At 43.0% G+C, this 19,653-nt stretch overlaps 1 protein-coding gene across 8 annotated transcripts in view; it reads right to left on the reverse strand.

The window, feature by feature from the left end:
* Nucleotides 1-17,579, reverse strand: part of ZDHHC2 (zDHHC palmitoyltransferase 2) — a 76,326-nt gene extending 58,747 nt beyond the window's left edge. For 7 of the 8 annotated variants that reach the window (XM_027122704.1, XM_027122702.1, XM_027122706.1 and 4 more), the window contains exon 1: nt 17,223-17,578. In XM_027122704.1, the coding sequence (XP_026978505.1) occupies nt 17,223-17,349 (127 nt within the window). In that variant the 5' untranslated portion in view covers nt 17,350-17,578. Of the gene's footprint in view, nt 1-17,222 lie in introns of all 8 variants that reach the window. The other variant, XM_027122708.1, reaches the window with a different exon arrangement.
* Between the last annotated feature and the right edge of the window lie 2,074 nt (nt 17,580-19,653).

A 19,653-nucleotide genomic window follows, 5' to 3' on the forward strand; every position in this document is an offset into this window, starting at 1 on the left:
TACCAGGGGGGAAAGTGGGGGGAGGGATAAATTGGGAGATTGGGATTGACATATACACACTATTATATATAAAACAGATAACTGATAAGGACCTACTATATAGCACAGGGAACTCTAGTCAGTATTCTATAATGGCCTATATGGGAGAAGAATCTAAAAACAGAATGGATATATGTATAACTGATTCACTTTGCTGTACACCTGAAACAACTGATTCACTTTGCTGTACACCTGTACACCTGCTGTACACCTGAAACACAACACTGTAAATCAACTATACTTTAATAAAAATTTAAAAAAAAAAGAACAGGCTATGATCCAAAAGGTTATGCAAGTCGTATGTTATCTGGGTGGTCAGGCCTCCAAATCAGCCATCAAAAGCCTTTCTAACGCTTAATGTACCTGAAACAATATGACAAAGCTGTGAATTAACAATATTACGAAAATCAGCTACTCTGTGTCAGGGGAGGCTTTTTGGCTGTCGGATGTTCCAAACTCACCTCCTTCCACCAGGATAGACAAGAGGCTGCCCTCATTCTCTTCCCCTACCTGCTGGGCTATGAGAGCTGACGTTCCTCCCACCCCAAGTCTTCAGTGATGACTCCTGTATTAGTGGGTCTGGGGAAGTACCACAGACTCCGTGGCCTCTTTATCAGACAGCTATTTCCTCACAGCTCTGGAGGATACAAGTCTGAGATCAAGGTGTCGGCAGGACTGGTTTCTTCTGAGGCCTCTCTCTTTGGCTTGTGGATGACATCTTCTCCCCATATCTTCACATAGTTTTCTCTCTGTATATCTTTAGAACCAAATTTCCTCTTCTTACAAGCACATCAGTCATACTGGATTAGGGTCCACCCTAATGACCTCATTTTAACTTAATTACCTCTTTAAAGGCCTTATCTCCAAATTCGGAAGTCCTGCAGGTTAAGACTTCAACCTATGAACTTGGGGGAAGACACAATTCAGCCCGAAACACTCTCTGAAATAAGCCTGCAGGTCGAGCAGGGTGAAGGCTAGGTCGGGGTAATAGGGCATCACTGGGCTGGTGGGGGCGGTCAGATGACAAGGGGCAAGAATAAACTAAAGGAAGGGAGTGTTTTGTTAAATGTTAACTCTATGCCAGGAATTGTGCTAATTTTTTTCAAGTGTTTATCTCATTTAAACCTTACAACAATCTGTAAGGAAGGTATTATTATCATAATTTTAAAAGTTGGGAAAACAGTCTCCCGAAAGTAAAATAACTTTCCTAGTGTCATTCAGTCATAACCTGTGGTGCTAGGATCTACATATTAGGTCTGTCTGACTCCAAAACTCTTTCAAAGATTCCACCTGCCCTCCCAGGATGTGTGACATCTGGCGCTCCCGACTGCATATCCCTTCCAGGCTTCTTTGTCCTGGGCAGCTGCTCCTTCTCTGGTTGCTCCCACACAGTGGCCCCTCTGTGTTTAACACCTGGACCGCTACCTGTTACTTGTGATGAGGGATGTTCTGGAGATCAAGGTTTAAGACGTCCTCTTTTTGTCATCCTTCCTCCACCAACCAACCTAAACATAACCTGGAAACAGGTCATTTTACAAACTGTGGGCACAAAAAAATTCAAATATTTGGTTATATTTCAGTGCCGAGAGCTTGGCTTTCCTGAGTTCTCAATTCAAGAGCTGGGGAAAGAAGAGAGCTCCAGGTTCCAAGGATAAGAGTGAGATGGTGATGCATGGAAGAAGGTTAGGAGAGGAGACTGGGACTTCCTGACCTGCCTTCTCAGTAGCAGAGGGAAAGATCATTCTTGAGGTCAGTACAGCCCAGGTACACTCCCTTACAGGAAGATCCCTCACTTGTAGAAACTGGCAATGAAGAGTGAAGGAACATACATCTGTCCCGGAAAAGGAATTTGTAATTCCTACCGCTATCAAAATTTTCCAAGTTAGAAGTTCTTCTCTCTCTCTCTCTCCCTTCTTTAGCAGTTTGACCACATCATTGTTCTCAATACCTAAGCTCTGCTCTGCAGAAACATTTGGTGTAAACTCTCACTTTCCCAACTGAAGGCTGGGAACACACCAAATATTTGTACTTAATCATTAGGGATGTGTGGTCTTCTGATTCAGTAGTTTTGAAAGGGGAATGAAGATTTTGTCTCACTATTATGGCCCTGAGAAAACTCACTGCCACTTTCCTCTCGGCAAAGAGAAAGACAATCCCTGACTCACTGAGTGTACTAAGCAGTACTGTTAAACGAGGGACTGATCTCAGGGCTGGTCCCTGGCTTAGTGCCCTCACTTCTAAGCTTACTCAATGGAATCCTATAATCCCTCTGTCTCAGTTAAAATAGAGGAGATTCCCAGTGCCAGCAAGTTGTACAGATTTCAAGGCAGGTGAGTTTATTTACCCTGTTAGACAGAATTGTACCGGTCCCCCCCTCTTCCACACGTGGCTACAGCTCAACTCAAGTTCCAACAATGCCTGGGTCTTTTCAACTCCAGTCCCCTTCCTTTCCAATTCCACATGCCCTTCTTTGGGTTGGCCCTGAGAGGCATGACCGACTCCTCTGAATCAGGCAGGTTGGTGTGGACAATACACCTTCAGCAAAGTTCTCCCCAATTCCCAAATAATGCTTGTCTACTATTGGGGGAAGGTCAAGCAGAGACTTTAAATGCTGAAAACATCCCCCTCATTAGTCAGAACCCAAATTTTAGAACTGGAAGGGCCTTAATGATTATTTTGCTCAGTGTTAACTACTCATCTTTCTTATATACGTGTGCATGTATCTATTCGTAGTGAGCAAAAATCCCACTTGTATTTTGGTTATTTCAGCACTTAAAAATACACATATAAGATCAGATGGAAACAATTTTTGTAGTGTATTTTTTAATGTCATTAGATCAATTCCTTATTACCTGGTGTACTCAGAATTATCACAGAGGACAATACTGAGAGAATTTTTTTTTCACTACCGAACATTAGCTTTCTGATTTATTAAGTAGAAAAATCAGTGCTTCTTGTGTGCTTCTCCATGGAAACAGATAACCTTCTAAAACTATCTCCCGGGGTTAGCAGCTACATGTTGAGTACCAAATGACCAGGGCACTTACAACAGAGCACATATAACATATTTAAAAATTAAACCAATATTTCTAGGTTCATGTAAATTATCTGACACTTCTATAGTACTCCAGAGAAAGGTACAAAGCTATAATTCCAACCTTTGTGTTTACGATGCTCATCAGTATAGAATTTACAGTGTCACACTTGAAGGGATGAATTAAAAGATTTAAAACAACATTAGCACCAGCAGTAATTACTGCAGTCGAGCAATGAGTCGCAATATCTATTAAAACATGCAAAGGTATTAAACTATTCACTGACTCACCCTTCTGTACTGGGTATTGAAGGGTGAGTCAGTATTTTCTTTTATAACTTCACTGTCATATATTCATGAAGTAAACTTCTCACACACACAATCTTTCTTTGATCTCAGCGTGAATTACAGTATGCCTTGTTCCTCTTACTTGCAGCAAATCATACCCTTACTCTGTACTGCATTTACCAACAGCACTAGCACAGCCCGCCGGACAGTAATTGCAGTGATAGTACCTATATTCAGTTGCAGCAAAAGCAAATTTGACATAGTTGTAAACTGGCAGGTCACAGATGAAAGACGGGCCCTACTACTGCTTAAGGCCCAGTATGAGAGCACAATAGTATACAAGTACCACCTAATTCTAACTAGATGTATTCATTAATGTAAACAGGAAGTTCTACATAATTGTGTACAGAACTAAGGCAGTCATCAATACTTGGACTGAGTCTCTTTCTCCGCTCAGTGTGTGAGTTGCATCTCATGTTTCCTACTTGTATCTCTCCACCAATTAATGTGCTGATTTTTGTTTTCTGTTCCTGAAACCACTGTCACTTACTCTAGATCTGCAGGCAAAACAAATACCCTGATATTCATTCATGAATTGTGTTCACTGCCTGTGCTGTGTATAAGGACCTAGCTCATGATTAACACCGGGGGATACTGACGCATCCACAGACACAGGTATGTTTCCTCGACTTCTCCCCACCAGCTCATGCCACCAGCTCATGTTTACTCAGTATATGTACCATTTAAACTCATAACATGTTGCTCTTTAAAAAGATAAAATTTCCACCAGTTATCATTAGTGCTCTGGTTACCCAAAAATTGTTGTTGAATTTTAGACTACGTACAGTAGGCCAGCAGCTCTCAACATTTCTGCCTTGGCCGTACCTGATGACCGGTGTTCTCATGAGGGACACAGTCCCTACGAATGAAGAAAGCTACTGCATGGGCAAAATGGAGTTACTCACAATTCCCTGACCACCAGCTTTCCTGCTGCACTGTGAAAGGGCAAGGTAGTTAAAAACTACTCCAGTGACATTGAATATGGACCTCACAGACACTTCCAGAGACCTTCAAGTTTAGATATGTTTACAAGGGTATATACAGGCTTCTCTGGAATCACAGTTCCATCAAAATCACCTGCTCCAAGAAAACAGCATGGCGGGCCTCAAAAATTAAACACAAAATTACCATATAATCCAGCAATTCCACTTCTGGATATATACCCAAAGAACTGAAATCAGAGACTTGAACACGTATTTGCAGACGAATATTCACAGCAGCACTATACACAATAGCCAAAAGGTGGAAACAACCAAAATGTTCACCAACAAATGAACAGATAAACAAAATGTGGTATATAATACAATGGAATATTATAGATGATTAGGAATGAAATTCTGACGCATGCTACAACATGGATAAACCTTAAAGACATATGCTTAAGTGAAATAAACAGACACAGAAAGACAAATACATGGTTCCACATATATGAGGTACCTAGAATAGTCAAAGTCATAGAAACAGAAAGTAGAACGGTGGGTGCCAGGGGATGGGGGAAAAGGAGAATGGGGAATTATTGCTTAATGGATGCAGAGTGTCATCTGGGGAAGATTAAAAATGGCTGGAGGTGGATGGTGGTGATGGTTGCACAGCAGTGGGAATGTACTCAATGTCACTGAACTGCACACTTAAAACACAGTCAAAATGGTAAATGGGTACAATGGCAAAATTTTATGCTACGTATATTTTACCACAATCAAAACATTTAAAAATCACCTGCTCCAGAGACTATTCTCAAACCACAAATTAAACTAATATTCACCTGTAGCTAAAGTTTTCTTTCTCATCTCTGGTTATTTCTACAATGAAGGAGTTTTGTTGTTTGATCTTTTCAAGAAAGTAAGCTCAGAAATGGTGAGTAAAGAAAAACAAAGCTTTGTTGAGATGCAGACGTCTAGCTAGGCATTTCCACTGAAGTGGTTCATTCATGAGTCTTCCCAGATTCTCAGGGTCTGAGATTCAGAAGAACACCTAGGCAAAATTACAAATTCCACACCTCCTGGGCCTTTTTCAGTGAATGAATGCAAAATCCAAAGACTTCAAGGGTCTTGGGTATTTTTGGATATTAACTGCATACATGTAGCCATCTCAGATTGACAGCTTCAAATTAAAGTTAAATTACGTACAGCATACTCTATTTAAGAAGGCTGGGGCAAGGAAGGGGGAGTTGAACATTTTAGAAAGTCTTTCTTTTTTGTAATCTAAAATGAGTAAAAATTTTAGCATTATAAGGGGAGATTTTAGTTAGCTGAAAACTTTTAAAATGGAATGTAGCATCTCTGGGCAATGCTGGCTAAGTCTGAGCGCTTCCTGCAAATGCATTTCACTCGTTTTTTTAGTGATTATTTTATACGTATATATTAGGGCAAATATTTTGCATATTCTAAATTGTTCTTAATCTTTTAACTTTTCAAATGGGTTACAAAATTAATGTTGTCATCTAAATCCTTATTATAGATGATTACATTTCAATATTCAGAAAGAAAGAAAAAAGAGGCATTTGATTATTATATTTGTGTATTAGTTCACTAGGGCTGCCATAACAAAGTACCACAGACTGGGTGCCTTAAACGACAGAAATTTGTCTTCTCACAATTCTGGAGGCCAGAAATCTGAGATCAAGATTTAGCAGGTTTGGTTTCTTCCGAGGCCTCTCTCCTTGGCTGACTTCTTGTATCTTCACATGGTCTTCCCTCTACATGTGTGTGTCCAAATTTCCTCCAATCATCTGGTATTATGACTCATTCTAATGACCTAATTTTAATTTAATTACCTCTTTAAAGGCTCTATCTCCAAATACACAGTCATGTTCTGAGGTACTGGGGGTTAGGACTTCAACATATGAAATGGGGGGGGAAGGGTACAACTTGGCCCATAATAATTTGAAACCATAAAAATATTACAAACTCGTTTATGAACATCTGAGTGATCAAATAATAAAAAGCTAAGCAGGTAAGTCTCTCATAAAGGATTCATGTTCTTTGAAGCTTGAAATGTCTACTGCGATCACAAAAGGCTCAATTAAAACAAGTTCAGTGGGCATCCATTCATTTAAGAAAAGTATGTCTTGAATGCTACTCTGTCAGGCATCAGGGTTACTACTGTAACCAGTTATGGTTACTGCTCTCATGAAATTTTCTATAGGTAATCTTCAGATAATAAGAAAGTTAAGCTTGTCTAATAGAATAAGGTCTTTTTAATGTGGATTGAAGGAATCCAGATATCCCAGCGACTCACACACTGGTATATGTGTTTCATTTTGGTAAAACTTTTAAAATTAAATTCGGGGGTCTTCAGAGCATAGTCAGTAATAAATTAAAACAAGAGTTCAGGGCTTCCCTGGTGGCGCAGTGGTTGAGAGTCCGCCCGCCGATGCAGGGGACATGGGTTCGTGCCCCAGTCCGGGAAGATCCCACATGCCGCGGAGCGGCTGGGCCCGTGAGCCATGGCCGCTGAGCCTGCGTGTCCGGAGCCTGTGCTCCGCAACGGGAGAGTCAACAGTGAGAGGACCACGTACCGCAAAAAAAAAACAAGAGTTCAATCTCACATTGTTAAATTCTCAGTCCTTATTTTACTTAACATATGAGCTTATCTGTCAACATCGATTGCTCCCTCCTCCTTGACACCTTCTCCTCCCCAGGCTTCAGGACCCCACATTCTCTTAGTTTTCCTCCACTTCACTAGTCATCCCTTCTCAGTCTTCTTTGCTGGTTCCTACTCATCTCCTCAACTCTCAGTGCTGGTCATCTTTGGTCCTCGTCTCTGCTCAATTTACGTTCACTCTCTTGTTGGGACAAATGTATCCGATGTTAAGTCTTTAAATCGATTTAAATGCTGAGGACTCCCAAATTTACTCCTCCCGTCCAGACTCTCTTCCCAATGCCAAACTCATCTACACAACTGCTCACTCGGCATCTCTGCTTCCATGTCCACATACCACTGCTGATCTACGGTCACCCTATCCCCACCCAGCTCCGCTCTACCTACATCTTGTGCATCTCAGCTCATTTCCATTCGTCCAGTTGTTCAGGCCAAAACACTGGAATCGACTGGCTCCTTCCTTTCTTTCACAACTCCCAAATGTCTGTCAGGAAATCCTGTTGTCTCTAAAAATAAATGCAGAAGCTGGCAACCTCTCTCCCTTCCCACTGTCCCCACCATGGTCTGACAGATCATCATTTCTCACCTGGATTGATGAAGTAGATAGCCCAGAGTACGCAGCAGCCAGGATAATCTCTTTAAACGTAAGTCATAGCACGTCACTGTGCTACTCAGCACTCTGCCACGGACCCGTTTCACCCCAAGTAAAGCCAAAATCCTCACAATGGCCTATGAGGTCCCATAATCTGTACCTTTTCTGCACCTCTCTGACCTTGTCACCTACGTCCCTTCCCCCTGCTCACACCCCTCCAGCTAAAATGACCTTGTTCCTCCTCTAACATGCTCACACACTCCTGCCTCAGGGCCTCCATACTGACGGTTCCCTCCGCCTGAGACGCATTTCTTCCCAGTGTAAGCATGGTTCAATCCCTCAGCATCTTTGAGTCATTGCTTAAATTCCTTGACCATCCCACCACACACACACACACACACACACACACACAGACGCATGGATAAAAAGATGTGGTCTATATATACAATGGAATATAGCTTGGCCATAAAAAAGAATGAAATCTTGCCATTTGCAGCAACATGGATGGACCTAGAGTGCATTATGCTAAGTGAAATAAATCAGACAGAGAAAGACAAATACTATGTGATTTCACTTATATGTAGTATCTAAAAAACAAAACAAATGAACAACACAACTAAACAGTTCTAGATACAGAGAACAAACAAGTGGTTGATAGAGGGGAGATTGGTGGGGGGAGGAGAGAAATAGGTGGGGGAGATTAAGAGGTCCAAACTCCCAGTTGCAAAATAAATGAGTCACGAGTATGCAAAGTACAGTGTGGGGGAATATAGTCAGTAATTATGTAATATCTTTGAATGGTGACGGATGACAACTAGACTTATTATGGTGATCTAAAAACTAAAAAAGGAAAACTTCCACTGGCATTCCCCATCATTTCTGCTCTGCTTTTTTGCTTTGTTGTCATGATACTTAGGAGCCTCTAACACATTATATAAGCTACTGTGTCTCTTGTTCTTCCTATCCTCCAACTAGAATGTAAACTCTAAGAGCCGTTTATATATATATATATATATATATATTTTTTTTTTTTTTTTGCGGTACGTGGGCCTCTCATTGCTGTGGCCTCTCCCGTTGCGGAGCACAGGCTCCGGAAGCGCAGGCTCAGCGGCCATGGCTCACGGGCCCACTCACTCCGCGGCATGTGGGATGTTCCCGGACCGGGGCACGAACCCATGTCCCCTGCATCAGCGGGCGGACTCTCAACCACTGCGCCACCAGGGAAGCCCAACAAATATTTCTGAATGAATGAACAAATTAGGGAGGTACTCAATAAATTATGGATGGTTTGAAATGCATTCTATTCTTGGATTTTAAACTTGCTTGCTAAAATGCAAGTTTATGGGGGCCTCCAAATGAATCACTGCTCTCCACCCCCTCCAACCTACATACAGCTCTCAGTTGTGCATATCTTAGTTTTTAGTATGTCCTAGTCCTGGAATAAGCTGCATTTCATTAAAAATATGCTATAATTAAAACCTTGATTAATTCCAGCTGGTCTCTGCCCTGCATCCCTTCACATTAATGGACCTCCCTGGAGGTGTCCTGTATAATCACTAGTCATAGTTAAGCACATAAATCCCTTACTGTCTTTCTTCCTACAACATGTCACATGGAGTTGGCCACCAAGTAAAAACCCTGGTCACAAATTAGTCCCTGCAATTCAGAGCAGGCTCGGGACTTACAGTCTGAGGTTTGTAACACTGAAATCTTTTTCTCCAGCGGTAAATGGTACCAGGTGTCTCTCATTAGGGCTCAGCATCAGCTGTTTTGGAGCAGGCTGTTTTTCCCACTACCATATTCCCAATGTGAATTATATGGACATTACAGAGACTGTACTTTACCTTGCACCATCTCTCACATCCCTACCAATTTGGTGAAAAGCCACACTTCAGATTCAGCCACCTACTACCTCTCCTGAGATGACCTTTGGACCCCCAAAACCATCAGGGACACAGTCTGGTCTGGGTTTTCAGTCACCTCATTCTAAACATACTCATTCAAATACAGTGAAAATCCACTTTTTACATAATGCAATAAACAGAGTCAGAAATTTAATTGTATCTATATATATGAGAAAATAGATAGGCATTACAAAGCATTCTGGTCTGCCAAATTTCACCTAGTTATAATCAAATAAATCTATAAAGTTCTTGTAAATACATGAGCTGCTTTTTACAAGGACTGTTGCTATTATAAGATGACCATGAAGATAAGCAAATTACCTTGAAACTATTGTACTCTTTGGGTACTTGGTTTTAAAGGATGTAGAGAAAAAGGTTTTTTGATTATTGCTTGGCGTTTATTTTACTGAAGAACTGATCTGGACCATTCTGTTCCTTTAGGGTGGCGATGCTAGTGAATAAATCCAGAGGTCAAAATACTTTATAGCAGGAAAGCTTAACTGACACTCTACATGAGGAGAAATTTCAGGATACCATGGAGAAATACTGGCAAAGAAATAAAGCTCAGTGATCTGTAAAAGCACTTCTCTTTCATTTGCATTTAAAAATGTAATCAACAACATATCTAAAATGAACTACCATCAATATGCATTTTTTAGAGTGCAGAGAAGCGCTAAGATGATAAATGCAGCAGATAGTTTTGCTCCAGTGTCTCCCAAATAAAAATGGATTTTTAACATTTCTGGCACAAATATTTAAAATTGAATTTAAAAGTCATAGTCAGATGAAAAGTCAAATTAGGAAAAATGCTACACAAACGTTTCAAATGTGATTTAATTTTGAACGGAAAAATTTCAGGCAATCATAGCCAGTTACTTTATTGCTAACATATGCTTCTTAAGAAATCAGGTCATCTACTTCCTCCCAGCTGCCCTCACCCCACCCCCTGCCCTGCAAATTCCACCCTTTTCCATTCTCAGCATTTGACTGAGATAACAATTAAGATAACATAAAATTACCCTTAAAAGAATTAGAGAAAAATATTTCAACAATGTTTAATGGACAATTAAAGAAATTAATTCAATTATGTTATGCTTTTATTATTAATTCTCTGGTATATATCTACATGGTAATATAAAATCGTAGGCTTCCACATACTATTAAGACTATCTTTCTAAACAATCTTTGTAAAACTGTTTGCCCAACGGAGAACATTAAGAATCTATGGCAAATCTATCATTTTGCAAGTAAGATGAGATAGTATTTCTCCAGTCATGACAATGTTGCAGTCTCAGGGGACCCACGAACTCACCACTTCCTAGAGGAAAGAAGGCTGAGCGATGTGATACAACAGTCAAAATGCATGAAATCAGCAGTATAAATTACAACATGTAAGTCCTGGTTCCATTTTTCTGAGAAGAAAAACCACAAATTTTCCATCAAGATGAAAAAGAAAAACAAACGAAGCAAACAAAGTCCACTGAGAATCTTCTCACTGAGAACGCTCCATCTATACTAATCTCTGGAATATTTGTCTTCTTGGTTTGTTTGGTTTTTGTCCTCCTGGCACTTCTTCCTACCACGGAGGCCAAAGAGATCCAACACCTGCCCTTGCTAAATAAACCCTGTTGCCTGGGATGTGGGCACAACAACAGCTCAGCCAGCTGATGCTCCCAGAACCATCTTTATGGAGTCCCAGGGCGCAGGGATGGCTCCAGGGCTTGGGATGGCTGGCCACTAGGGCGGCAGCTCCTTCCAAGGGTATGACGTCAGCTCTGCTTCACCCACCTTCTCTTGGTTTCTGCTCATTTTCTAAGCTAGGTTCTCCAGTCTTCCCATGGATTCAATGAGGTGTGTTCAGGAAGTTCTCACATTTACTCACCAAGCCACAGGCCCTAAGCTGAGAGCACAGTAAAAGTTGCCCAAGCATTGGGTAAGAAATGAGGCAACTGAAACAACCACGTGGTACGTAGCTGAGGCAAAAATTGCTGGTCATAATCTCGCTCTGAGATATTTTTATGTGGTAGATTGATAACATGGTTAGACAGTCATCACTAGTGAAGTGCTCTCCATCAGCTCTTCTTACCTGCTGTACTGATCATTCTGATTTAACACTGGTACAGCAACCAACTCCCAGGCTCCCAGGACTGGGGTGGTTCATTTTCCATTTCTCCTTCCTGCCCCTGTGCCATGGGAGCCGCATTTTGAAAGTTACCAACCCTTCTCCTCATGCACAAGCTGGAGGGAAGGCTTCAGTTTTGTTCTGTTTTGTTTTTCCAGAGGCAATTTTTCCCCTTAGCTGTGAGGAAAAGATGTCTATTCAGTTCTCCTCTAAATCATCTCTGTGGGGAAAAAGTGCCTAGCACATAACAAAGGTTCAATAAACACTTTTGAATGAACCCTGCTCAAACCCCTCTGAAGCTGGCCTCTTTCTAACCTTGCAGAAATGCACCTTCTCTAGAGACAATTATCTTGACTTAAGAAACCATCCCTTCAGCTTCTGCTTAACTACTGGAAACACTTGAGCAAGTATTTAATTTGATGGCATGGACACAGCATTCTCAGTAAGCATTTGAAAGTAAACTTTTATTCTCCACAACAAACTTTAAATTGAGTTTGGACTTCTAGACCCTCTTCTCTTACCTATTTACTTTATACAATTGTTTCATAAAAATCAAAGACATTAATTCATTCAACTTTTAGTGAGCACCTCTGCATGCTAAGTACCATGGTAACTGCGTTACCTATGTCATGTCATCTCTGATAGGATTTAATAGCAAACAGTAATGCTGCATTGTCCAATACACAAATTAAAAAGTTTTCTGACACACTAAATGGAACCAAGAAAGCATTAAGCAGAGGTTTTTTTTCTCCTTTCCCACTGACCATTTATATTAAAGTCAAATGGTACACAGGTCAAGAATTTGGAGTATATCACATTTTATACATTTGAATTTTAGATTTGAAGAAATGTTGAGTTCTTATCCCTCTATTTAGACAATTAAAAATCTTGAAAGTATTTGATAATATCAAGAAAAGTTAAAGAACTAATATATTTTAAATCAACTGTCAACAAGAAATAATTTCTAAGTATTTAGGCATTAAACATTCAGCATGTGTACATCTTCTAAGGATGTGCTTTCTGTGTCATTTTAAACTATTTTAATAATTATAGACTTGTAACACTTGTATTCTCAAGATCGTTTGTCGTCAGTAGTTTTTTCTAAAGAAGTTTTAATGTCCTGCATAATTTAAAAAAATGATAGTTTACCAATAACAAAAACACAGTTCTTTCTCTGTGGGGCTCAAATTCATTTCATGATGGAAAACAACTTAGAGCCCCATTCAGTCTCCATCCTTGAACATGCAATGGCCTTGAATTAATGGTAGATCATAACAGAATCCACGTATGAGGTTTTATATGTTTTATCCTTAGAGATATCCTTAAAAGAAGGAAAACGTAATTTTCTATCTCCTAAACTGATCCCTAAGTATGTAGACTAATCTTATAATTCTTGAACATCTTCAATAATCACTGTGGAATACAAAAGGTTGCAGTCATTTCTGAGAGGTGTTTATTAATAATAAAGACTGCAAAACCATGAGTAAAACCCCAATATTCTAATGGTCTAACTTCTAACATAATCCAGGGTCAGCAATCTATTGCCCAAGGGCCATCTGGCCTGCTGACTATTTTTATAAATAAAGTTTTATTGGAACACAGTCACACCCATTTGTTAAATTATCTAAAGTTGCTTTTATGCTACAACAGTAGTGTTGAGTGGTTGTAACTATCTGGCCCAAACTATAAACCCTTTGAAAATTCTGAAATCATTATATAAAGGCTGTTTCCCTTACTTTCAGAGCTGTGTTAACTCTTACTAAACAACAACAATAAAGTTTAATGAACTTGCTAAAGGACTTCATTGGGCTAGAGAGATTCGGTGAGGGGTTTGCAAGGAAAGGGAGACATTTTAACATTTGTACCACAGAAGCTGAAGCCACATTGGTTAATTTGGAAAAAGGACATAGAACTGGTAGCAACTCTTGGACATTTAATGTCTGCATCTACAAATGCCAGAGAGAGTTGGCCTAAATGATCTTTAAGCTTTGCAATCTTCATGATTCTCTGAAATGACTTCAGTAAATCCATAAGCAAACTCAGAACCACATGAGCACACAACTTAATAATAAATGTTTCATGGCACCTGCCTAAGGTGAAGGCAGGGAAGGAATACATTTTAGAAAAGTGGAAACCAAAATTATTAAACAAGGGTATGTGGAGCTTTCTGGTACTATTCTTGAAACTCTTCTGTAACTTTGAAATTATTATCAAATTAAAAGGTATAAAAATAGTTAAAACAACTTTAAATGTTAGCACTTAAAAGGGAAAACTTCAGTCACCGTATTCCACAAAGTTAACACAATGACTGCCATAATGGATCTGGAAAACACATACGCCATGCTTAGTATGTTCCCTGAACCAAGCACGCCTGCAGATTACCGTCATTCCCTCTGTTCTGCATCCTAATTACCCACCTTACAGATTTTACCCTTTGAATTTATCTTACTTTATGGAAAATGAGCTAACTAGTAATTAAAGGGATCCAAAGACAGATAAGACACAAAAGAAGCTGGAGTGGAGAGAGTAGTAGGAGGCAGAAGGAGGGAGTAGAAGAGATCAGTTAATCAATTAACTAGATAAACATGTTCTGAAATGAGCACACATAGCAGCAGCTCTATTTTATCTCTTCTTTGGTAGACGAGGAAGGAAACTAACCCCAAATACTTGACTCTCATACAATATATGTACATCCCGTATATTTTTTATGTACACATATTCCAAAAAGAGATATGAGTTTATTTTTTCTAAATACAAACACTAAGCAAACATTATGCTAATTGAAAAAGTGCCTAGAGAGCCACACACATCCACATCGTTAAATATAGAAACTAACTGTAATGAGAATCATTATCTCCAGTTTCCAAGGATACCAGGGTAAGCACTACTCCTAAACTGCAGTTAATTCAGCAAAGGGCACAAAGTAATTTATATTCAGGGTCATCTCTGCTGACAGCAGATAGAGAAGGAAGGCCAGGGTAAACCGCCCTGTTTTTCTATTCTGTTTGTTACTCACTCTAATTCCCAACCCCCAACCCCCATCCCCTGGTCCCAACCCTGGCCAACGTTTTATGGGTAAAATTTGGAAAATCTGATGGTAAACAGCAACTTCCAAGAGAAACAGAATCCACAAAGGGCAGGGCCGTCAGAGATGCGAATAATGCTGGGGGGTTGGGAAGGCTGGCATTCCTCTTTGCTTTGTCTGTGAAAAGGAGAGAAGCCTGCTTTTGTGTGCCTGCCACACCAGTGGCCCCCTTTCCCAGTGCCTGTAAGGGAACTGTACAGTTAATTTCAACTTCCCACCCAACCAAGGCTATCCAAGCTTTTAGAGCTTACCCCTCCTAAACTGTCACAGCGTCTAGAATCAAATTCATTTTCAATTTTCTCTGTCTTCTTGACTCTACGATCTAGACGTTTCATACGATTACTTACAACTTGTTTCTATAGCTTTAATATAAAAACTACTTTCTGACAACTTCAGAGAGATTGCCTCTGAATTATTTTGTTCTTGTTGTTTATTCAAGGCTATTTATTGCTTTCAACATGACACGCATTGTACCAGGTGATGAGAAATGATATGAGACTTCACTTTTGATCTCCAGGGAAAGTATCAAAAACAGGCCATGTCACTTAGGCAGTTTAAAAAGAGGCGTTCCCCTCTCAAATTTTCACTTACTAAAATAGTGATGTGGATTTCATGGATACTTTAGATTTATCTTAAACTTACAGAAATTAAAATAAAAATATATAAAATATATATAAATAATATTCAGATAAAACAGCGGTTTTCCATTTAGTTCCCCCCCCATCACCTGTCCACTCAATACGGTAAGACATACTATGTAGAACTCAGCTGGGACAGAGATAATTGTAAGGGAAGAAAAGCTCTCCCAGCCTTCATGTGTTTCTTCCTGATGGGCATGAGACTGCATCAGGCTAAGCTTCTTATCTTAATGTGATAATGTAGGCAAATAAATTGCCTGTTTTGATAACTGAGGTCTTCTGAGACTTTCCTCTTTTGCACCAGTTACAGTAATTGAAACTGCTCACTGCTTCTCTTTAAGAGAAGGAATGAAATACAACAAACGTTTCTAATAGTTATGTAACATTTCAGTATACCTCAATAAGGCAAGTTGTTTTAATATTAACAGTTAATACAAAAAGTACGTTTCTGAAAATTTTTTCCTGTACATTTTTGATAACTTGAATGCTACATACTCAGTTGCACTGTCTTGATGATTTCGGTACCCAATCCTTCTTTTTTTTAAAAAAGCTACTTTTGTACTAAAATATTGTTTCTAAATTCAATAAACAATATAGTAATAATATCAAATTTTAAAACTATATGAAATGGGAAGTTAGTCTCAATTCTGTTAAAAGTTTTGCCAGTAATTATTTTGGTGTATTATTCTGACACCTATTATTTCTCACAAGGGGCAACATTTTGAGGTAAGATGGCTTCAGAGAAGATTCTATGACTGAATCTTGCAGCTTGCAAAACACTTAAATTGAGAAGGTTCAACTAAACAGGCCACCGTTTAACCTTTCTCCTGGCCTCACGGGAAGCTAATGCTCCGGAGGGCGAAAACACAAAACACAAAAAGCGTTCACAAGTCACTGGCAGAAAGGTCATCCTCTGGTTTATCACCTTTCCTGATAACACAGATGAGTTTTCACAAAACCTCTAAGGTAGAAACCGGCTTACATTAAGAAACAGAATTGTATTCCCTAATCGTGCGCAATCAACTTTTTTTCTTCTCATCTTCAGCGCTGCAAATACCCCATCCAACCGATTCTGGAGCCTAAAACTTGGACTGGAGCCACTTGGCTCTCCGGATGAAGAAACATCAGATGGTCGCCTCCTTTCTTCCTTCTATTATTCTAACATGTAAATTACGGTCTCGCGTACTGCATGTATCTTCGAAAATACTTTATAGTAGCTGACCACCCACCCACCTCCACTTCACTAGCAAGTGTCCAAATTGGCAACGCTCAAAGATCATAAAGGCAGCAAAAACGCCCCTGCGGACTGTCACAAATTTTTAAAAAGTGGATTAAGGACAACCAGAAACGGGCAGCTCTGACACGCGAGGCCACCGTCCCCCGCGCCGGTCTGGCGCAGCTCAGATCCTGGGCCCAGCTCGGAGCCCTCCAGCCTCCAGCGCAGCCTCTCCGGGCCTCACCCCTCGGCGGAGGCTGGGGCGGCGGACACCGCCGTTGTCCCGGGTGCCGGCCTGCCGAGGGCGGGGGTGGCTGGGCTGCGCGAGCGTCCGGGTGGAGGTAACACCGTAGCCGGAGAGTTGCGAGGGGAAGGCGACGGTAGCGCGAGTGGAGGGAGGCTGCCGCGAGGTTGTTTTCGGCCGCGGCGCCGGCCGAGAAACAGCCAGTTGGCGGCGCACGGGGCGCGACAGACTCCGGGGTGGGGAGAGCGGGCGCGCGGCGCCGCGCGCTCGGCGTCCCGGCGTCCCGGGACTGTCGAGTGGGCGGCGGAGGGGGCGAGGGGCGAGCGCAGAGGCCGCTGAGTGGCCGGGCCGGCCCTCCGGGGGCGGGGGGAGGACCGAGCGAGGGCGGGCGCGCACTCACCTATGCACAGCTGGATGGCGTAGGCGTAGTAGGACCAGCCGAGCAGGAGGCTGATGAACACCACGGGGATCCAGTACAGGACCCGCCGGCACCGCCGCCTGACGCTGCCCGGGCCCGAGGGCGCCATCTTCCAGCCGCATCCACCTGCCCAGCTCCGCCGCCGCCTCCGCCGCTGCCCGCGGGCCTGGCTCCGGGGCTGGCTGGCCGCGCCCGGCGTCCCCGGCGGGACGGGCCCGGGGGCGGCGGCCGGTTGCGCCGCGGCCACTGCCGCCGCCGTGGCGCTAACTCCCCATCCCGCAGCCCCGAGTCGGCGCCGCGGACTCCCGGCTCCTCCGTCCGGCGGAGGCGGTGGCTGCGAGACGAGGGCGCGGAGAAGGCGGACGGTGAGGAGGCGGAGGCGGAGGCGGAGGCTGAGGAGGTCCGGGAGGAGGAGGCGGCGGAAGCCTCCGCCCCGCCTCCGCGCGTCCCGCCCGCGCCCCAGCGCCCCCGCGGCCGCCTGCCCGGCGCGGCCCGCTGCGCCCCCCGGCGGCCTCTCGCGGCGCTCCGGGCCGTCCCCGCTGCGCCCCGGGGCCTCGCGCCCTCGTCGCTGGGCACCTCAGGGGCGCCCGAGGCGGGGAGTGAAGGCGCCCACCTTGGCCCGTCCGCCTCCGGCTTGGCCCCTGGGCTGGAGCGAACGCGCCGGGCCGAGGGCGAGGACCCTTGGCGGCGGACGCGGGCCGCGGAGACGCGCGCGGGGCATGGCCGGGGAGGGGCAGCCCCGGGAGTCGTGTGCACTGACCGGACTCCTCGCCGGCCCCGCGCGGACGGGGCGAGCCGCCACCCCTGGGGATGCGCCTCGACGACGTCCTTAGGCGCCGGGGCCAACGTCCGTGCCTCCTGCTAGGAAGGGAAGCCTCAACTTGCGGGTCCCGCTAAACAGGCGGGGGTCAGCGAGGGCGGGGCTGGTGCTCCAGACCCGGAGGCTGGCGCGAGCGGCTGGGGCGCCTCCTTTGCACGCGGCGTTTTGGGGGGACGCGGGAATGCACCACCAACAGGGGCTGCGGGGCCGACGTCCGCCGTGGACTGTGCGTGAGGAGGAAGCACCTTGGGTTGTGAATCCAGAAACCACCGGAGTCAGAAACACAAATCATGTGCTCTGAGAATTTGAACTCTTTTAAGCCACTTAGGGATTGTAGGAGCAACCATCGCCACCGCCGCCTCCGGAAAGGCCGGGGCTTCTCTTGGTGTACGCTTTTTTCCCAGCCGGTTCTTCACTACAGTGTTTTCTTTTGTGGTGGCAATTCTCAACTTAGCATACAGCTGGTTCTAAAGTGGTTGCTAAAAACCCCGAAAGAATCCTTAAGGTAGTGAGACTGAAGGCCCGGCTTTATGGTTGGTGAAACGGAAAAGAAACGAATGCTTCTGAGATTGTTTTCTTTCTCCTTTCCTCTAATTATGAACGCACCTGACTCCGCATGGAAGCACCCCAGTAAATGGAGTGTCTCTGAATTATGTGCATAATCATTATATATAATGTGCACGATTTTAACATTAATGAATATATGTGTGTACACTACACAGCAACCATATTGGATGAAATTACTTCGTATTCATCTGTAGAATGAACAGATAAAAAGAAGTACTGATTTGCATAAAGAAATTTAAGCTCTTATGTCTTTGCGATTATCTTTCTGAGATCATTTCTATCCCAGTGAATCACTGCATATTGGTATAACGCCTTATACCCTTTATGGATATCCTATAGGGTAGGTTAATATAAGAACATAACTTCCTTGGAATACTCAACTTTTCCCATGGATATCAAATTTATGCTCCCAGTCCGAAGACTCTAAAAACAAGAAACAAAAGTTCGTACCAGGACAGATATACCTCCACAAAATGAGAAAATCAGTGTTGAAGGTCACTGAAAAATTCTAAGGAATGAAAAGTAAGGGATCAATTTTCCCGTACTGGAAACAGTGGAAGAAAGCGCAAAGTGTGCCTCTTTAGATATTAGATGCTATACCACCCTGTGCTGCTTCTCTGCAAACAGTCTTACAGGGTCTTGAGATCAGAAATGGAGAACATTCGACAGTTTTCACATCTTTTACCCTTTTGGAAGAATATGCAGGTGTAACATCTTTGAAGGAGGCGACTTTTTTTTTTTAAAGATGCTTTTTTTAAAATTTTAATTTTTGGCTGCATTGGGTCTTCGATGCTGCACGCAGGCTTTTCTCTGGTTGCGGTGAGTGGGGGCTACTCTTTGTTGCGGTGCTCAGGCTTCTCATTGTGGTGGCTTCTCTTGTTGCGGAGCATGGGCTCTAGGCGCACGGGCTTCAGTAGTTGTGGCATGGGGGCTCAGTAGTTGTGGCTTGCGGGCTCTAGAGTGCAGGCTCAGTAGCTCAGTAGTTGTGGCGCACGGGCTTAGTTGCTCCGCGGCATGTGTGATCTT

The sequence above is a fragment of the Aethalodelphis obliquidens genome, unplaced genomic scaffold (genome assembly GCF_003676395.1).
Source record: "Aethalodelphis obliquidens isolate GAN/ISIS:26980383/991018 unplaced genomic scaffold, ASM367639v1 scaffold25, whole genome shotgun sequence".
NCBI lineage: Eukaryota > Metazoa > Chordata > Mammalia > Artiodactyla > Delphinidae > Aethalodelphis > Aethalodelphis obliquidens.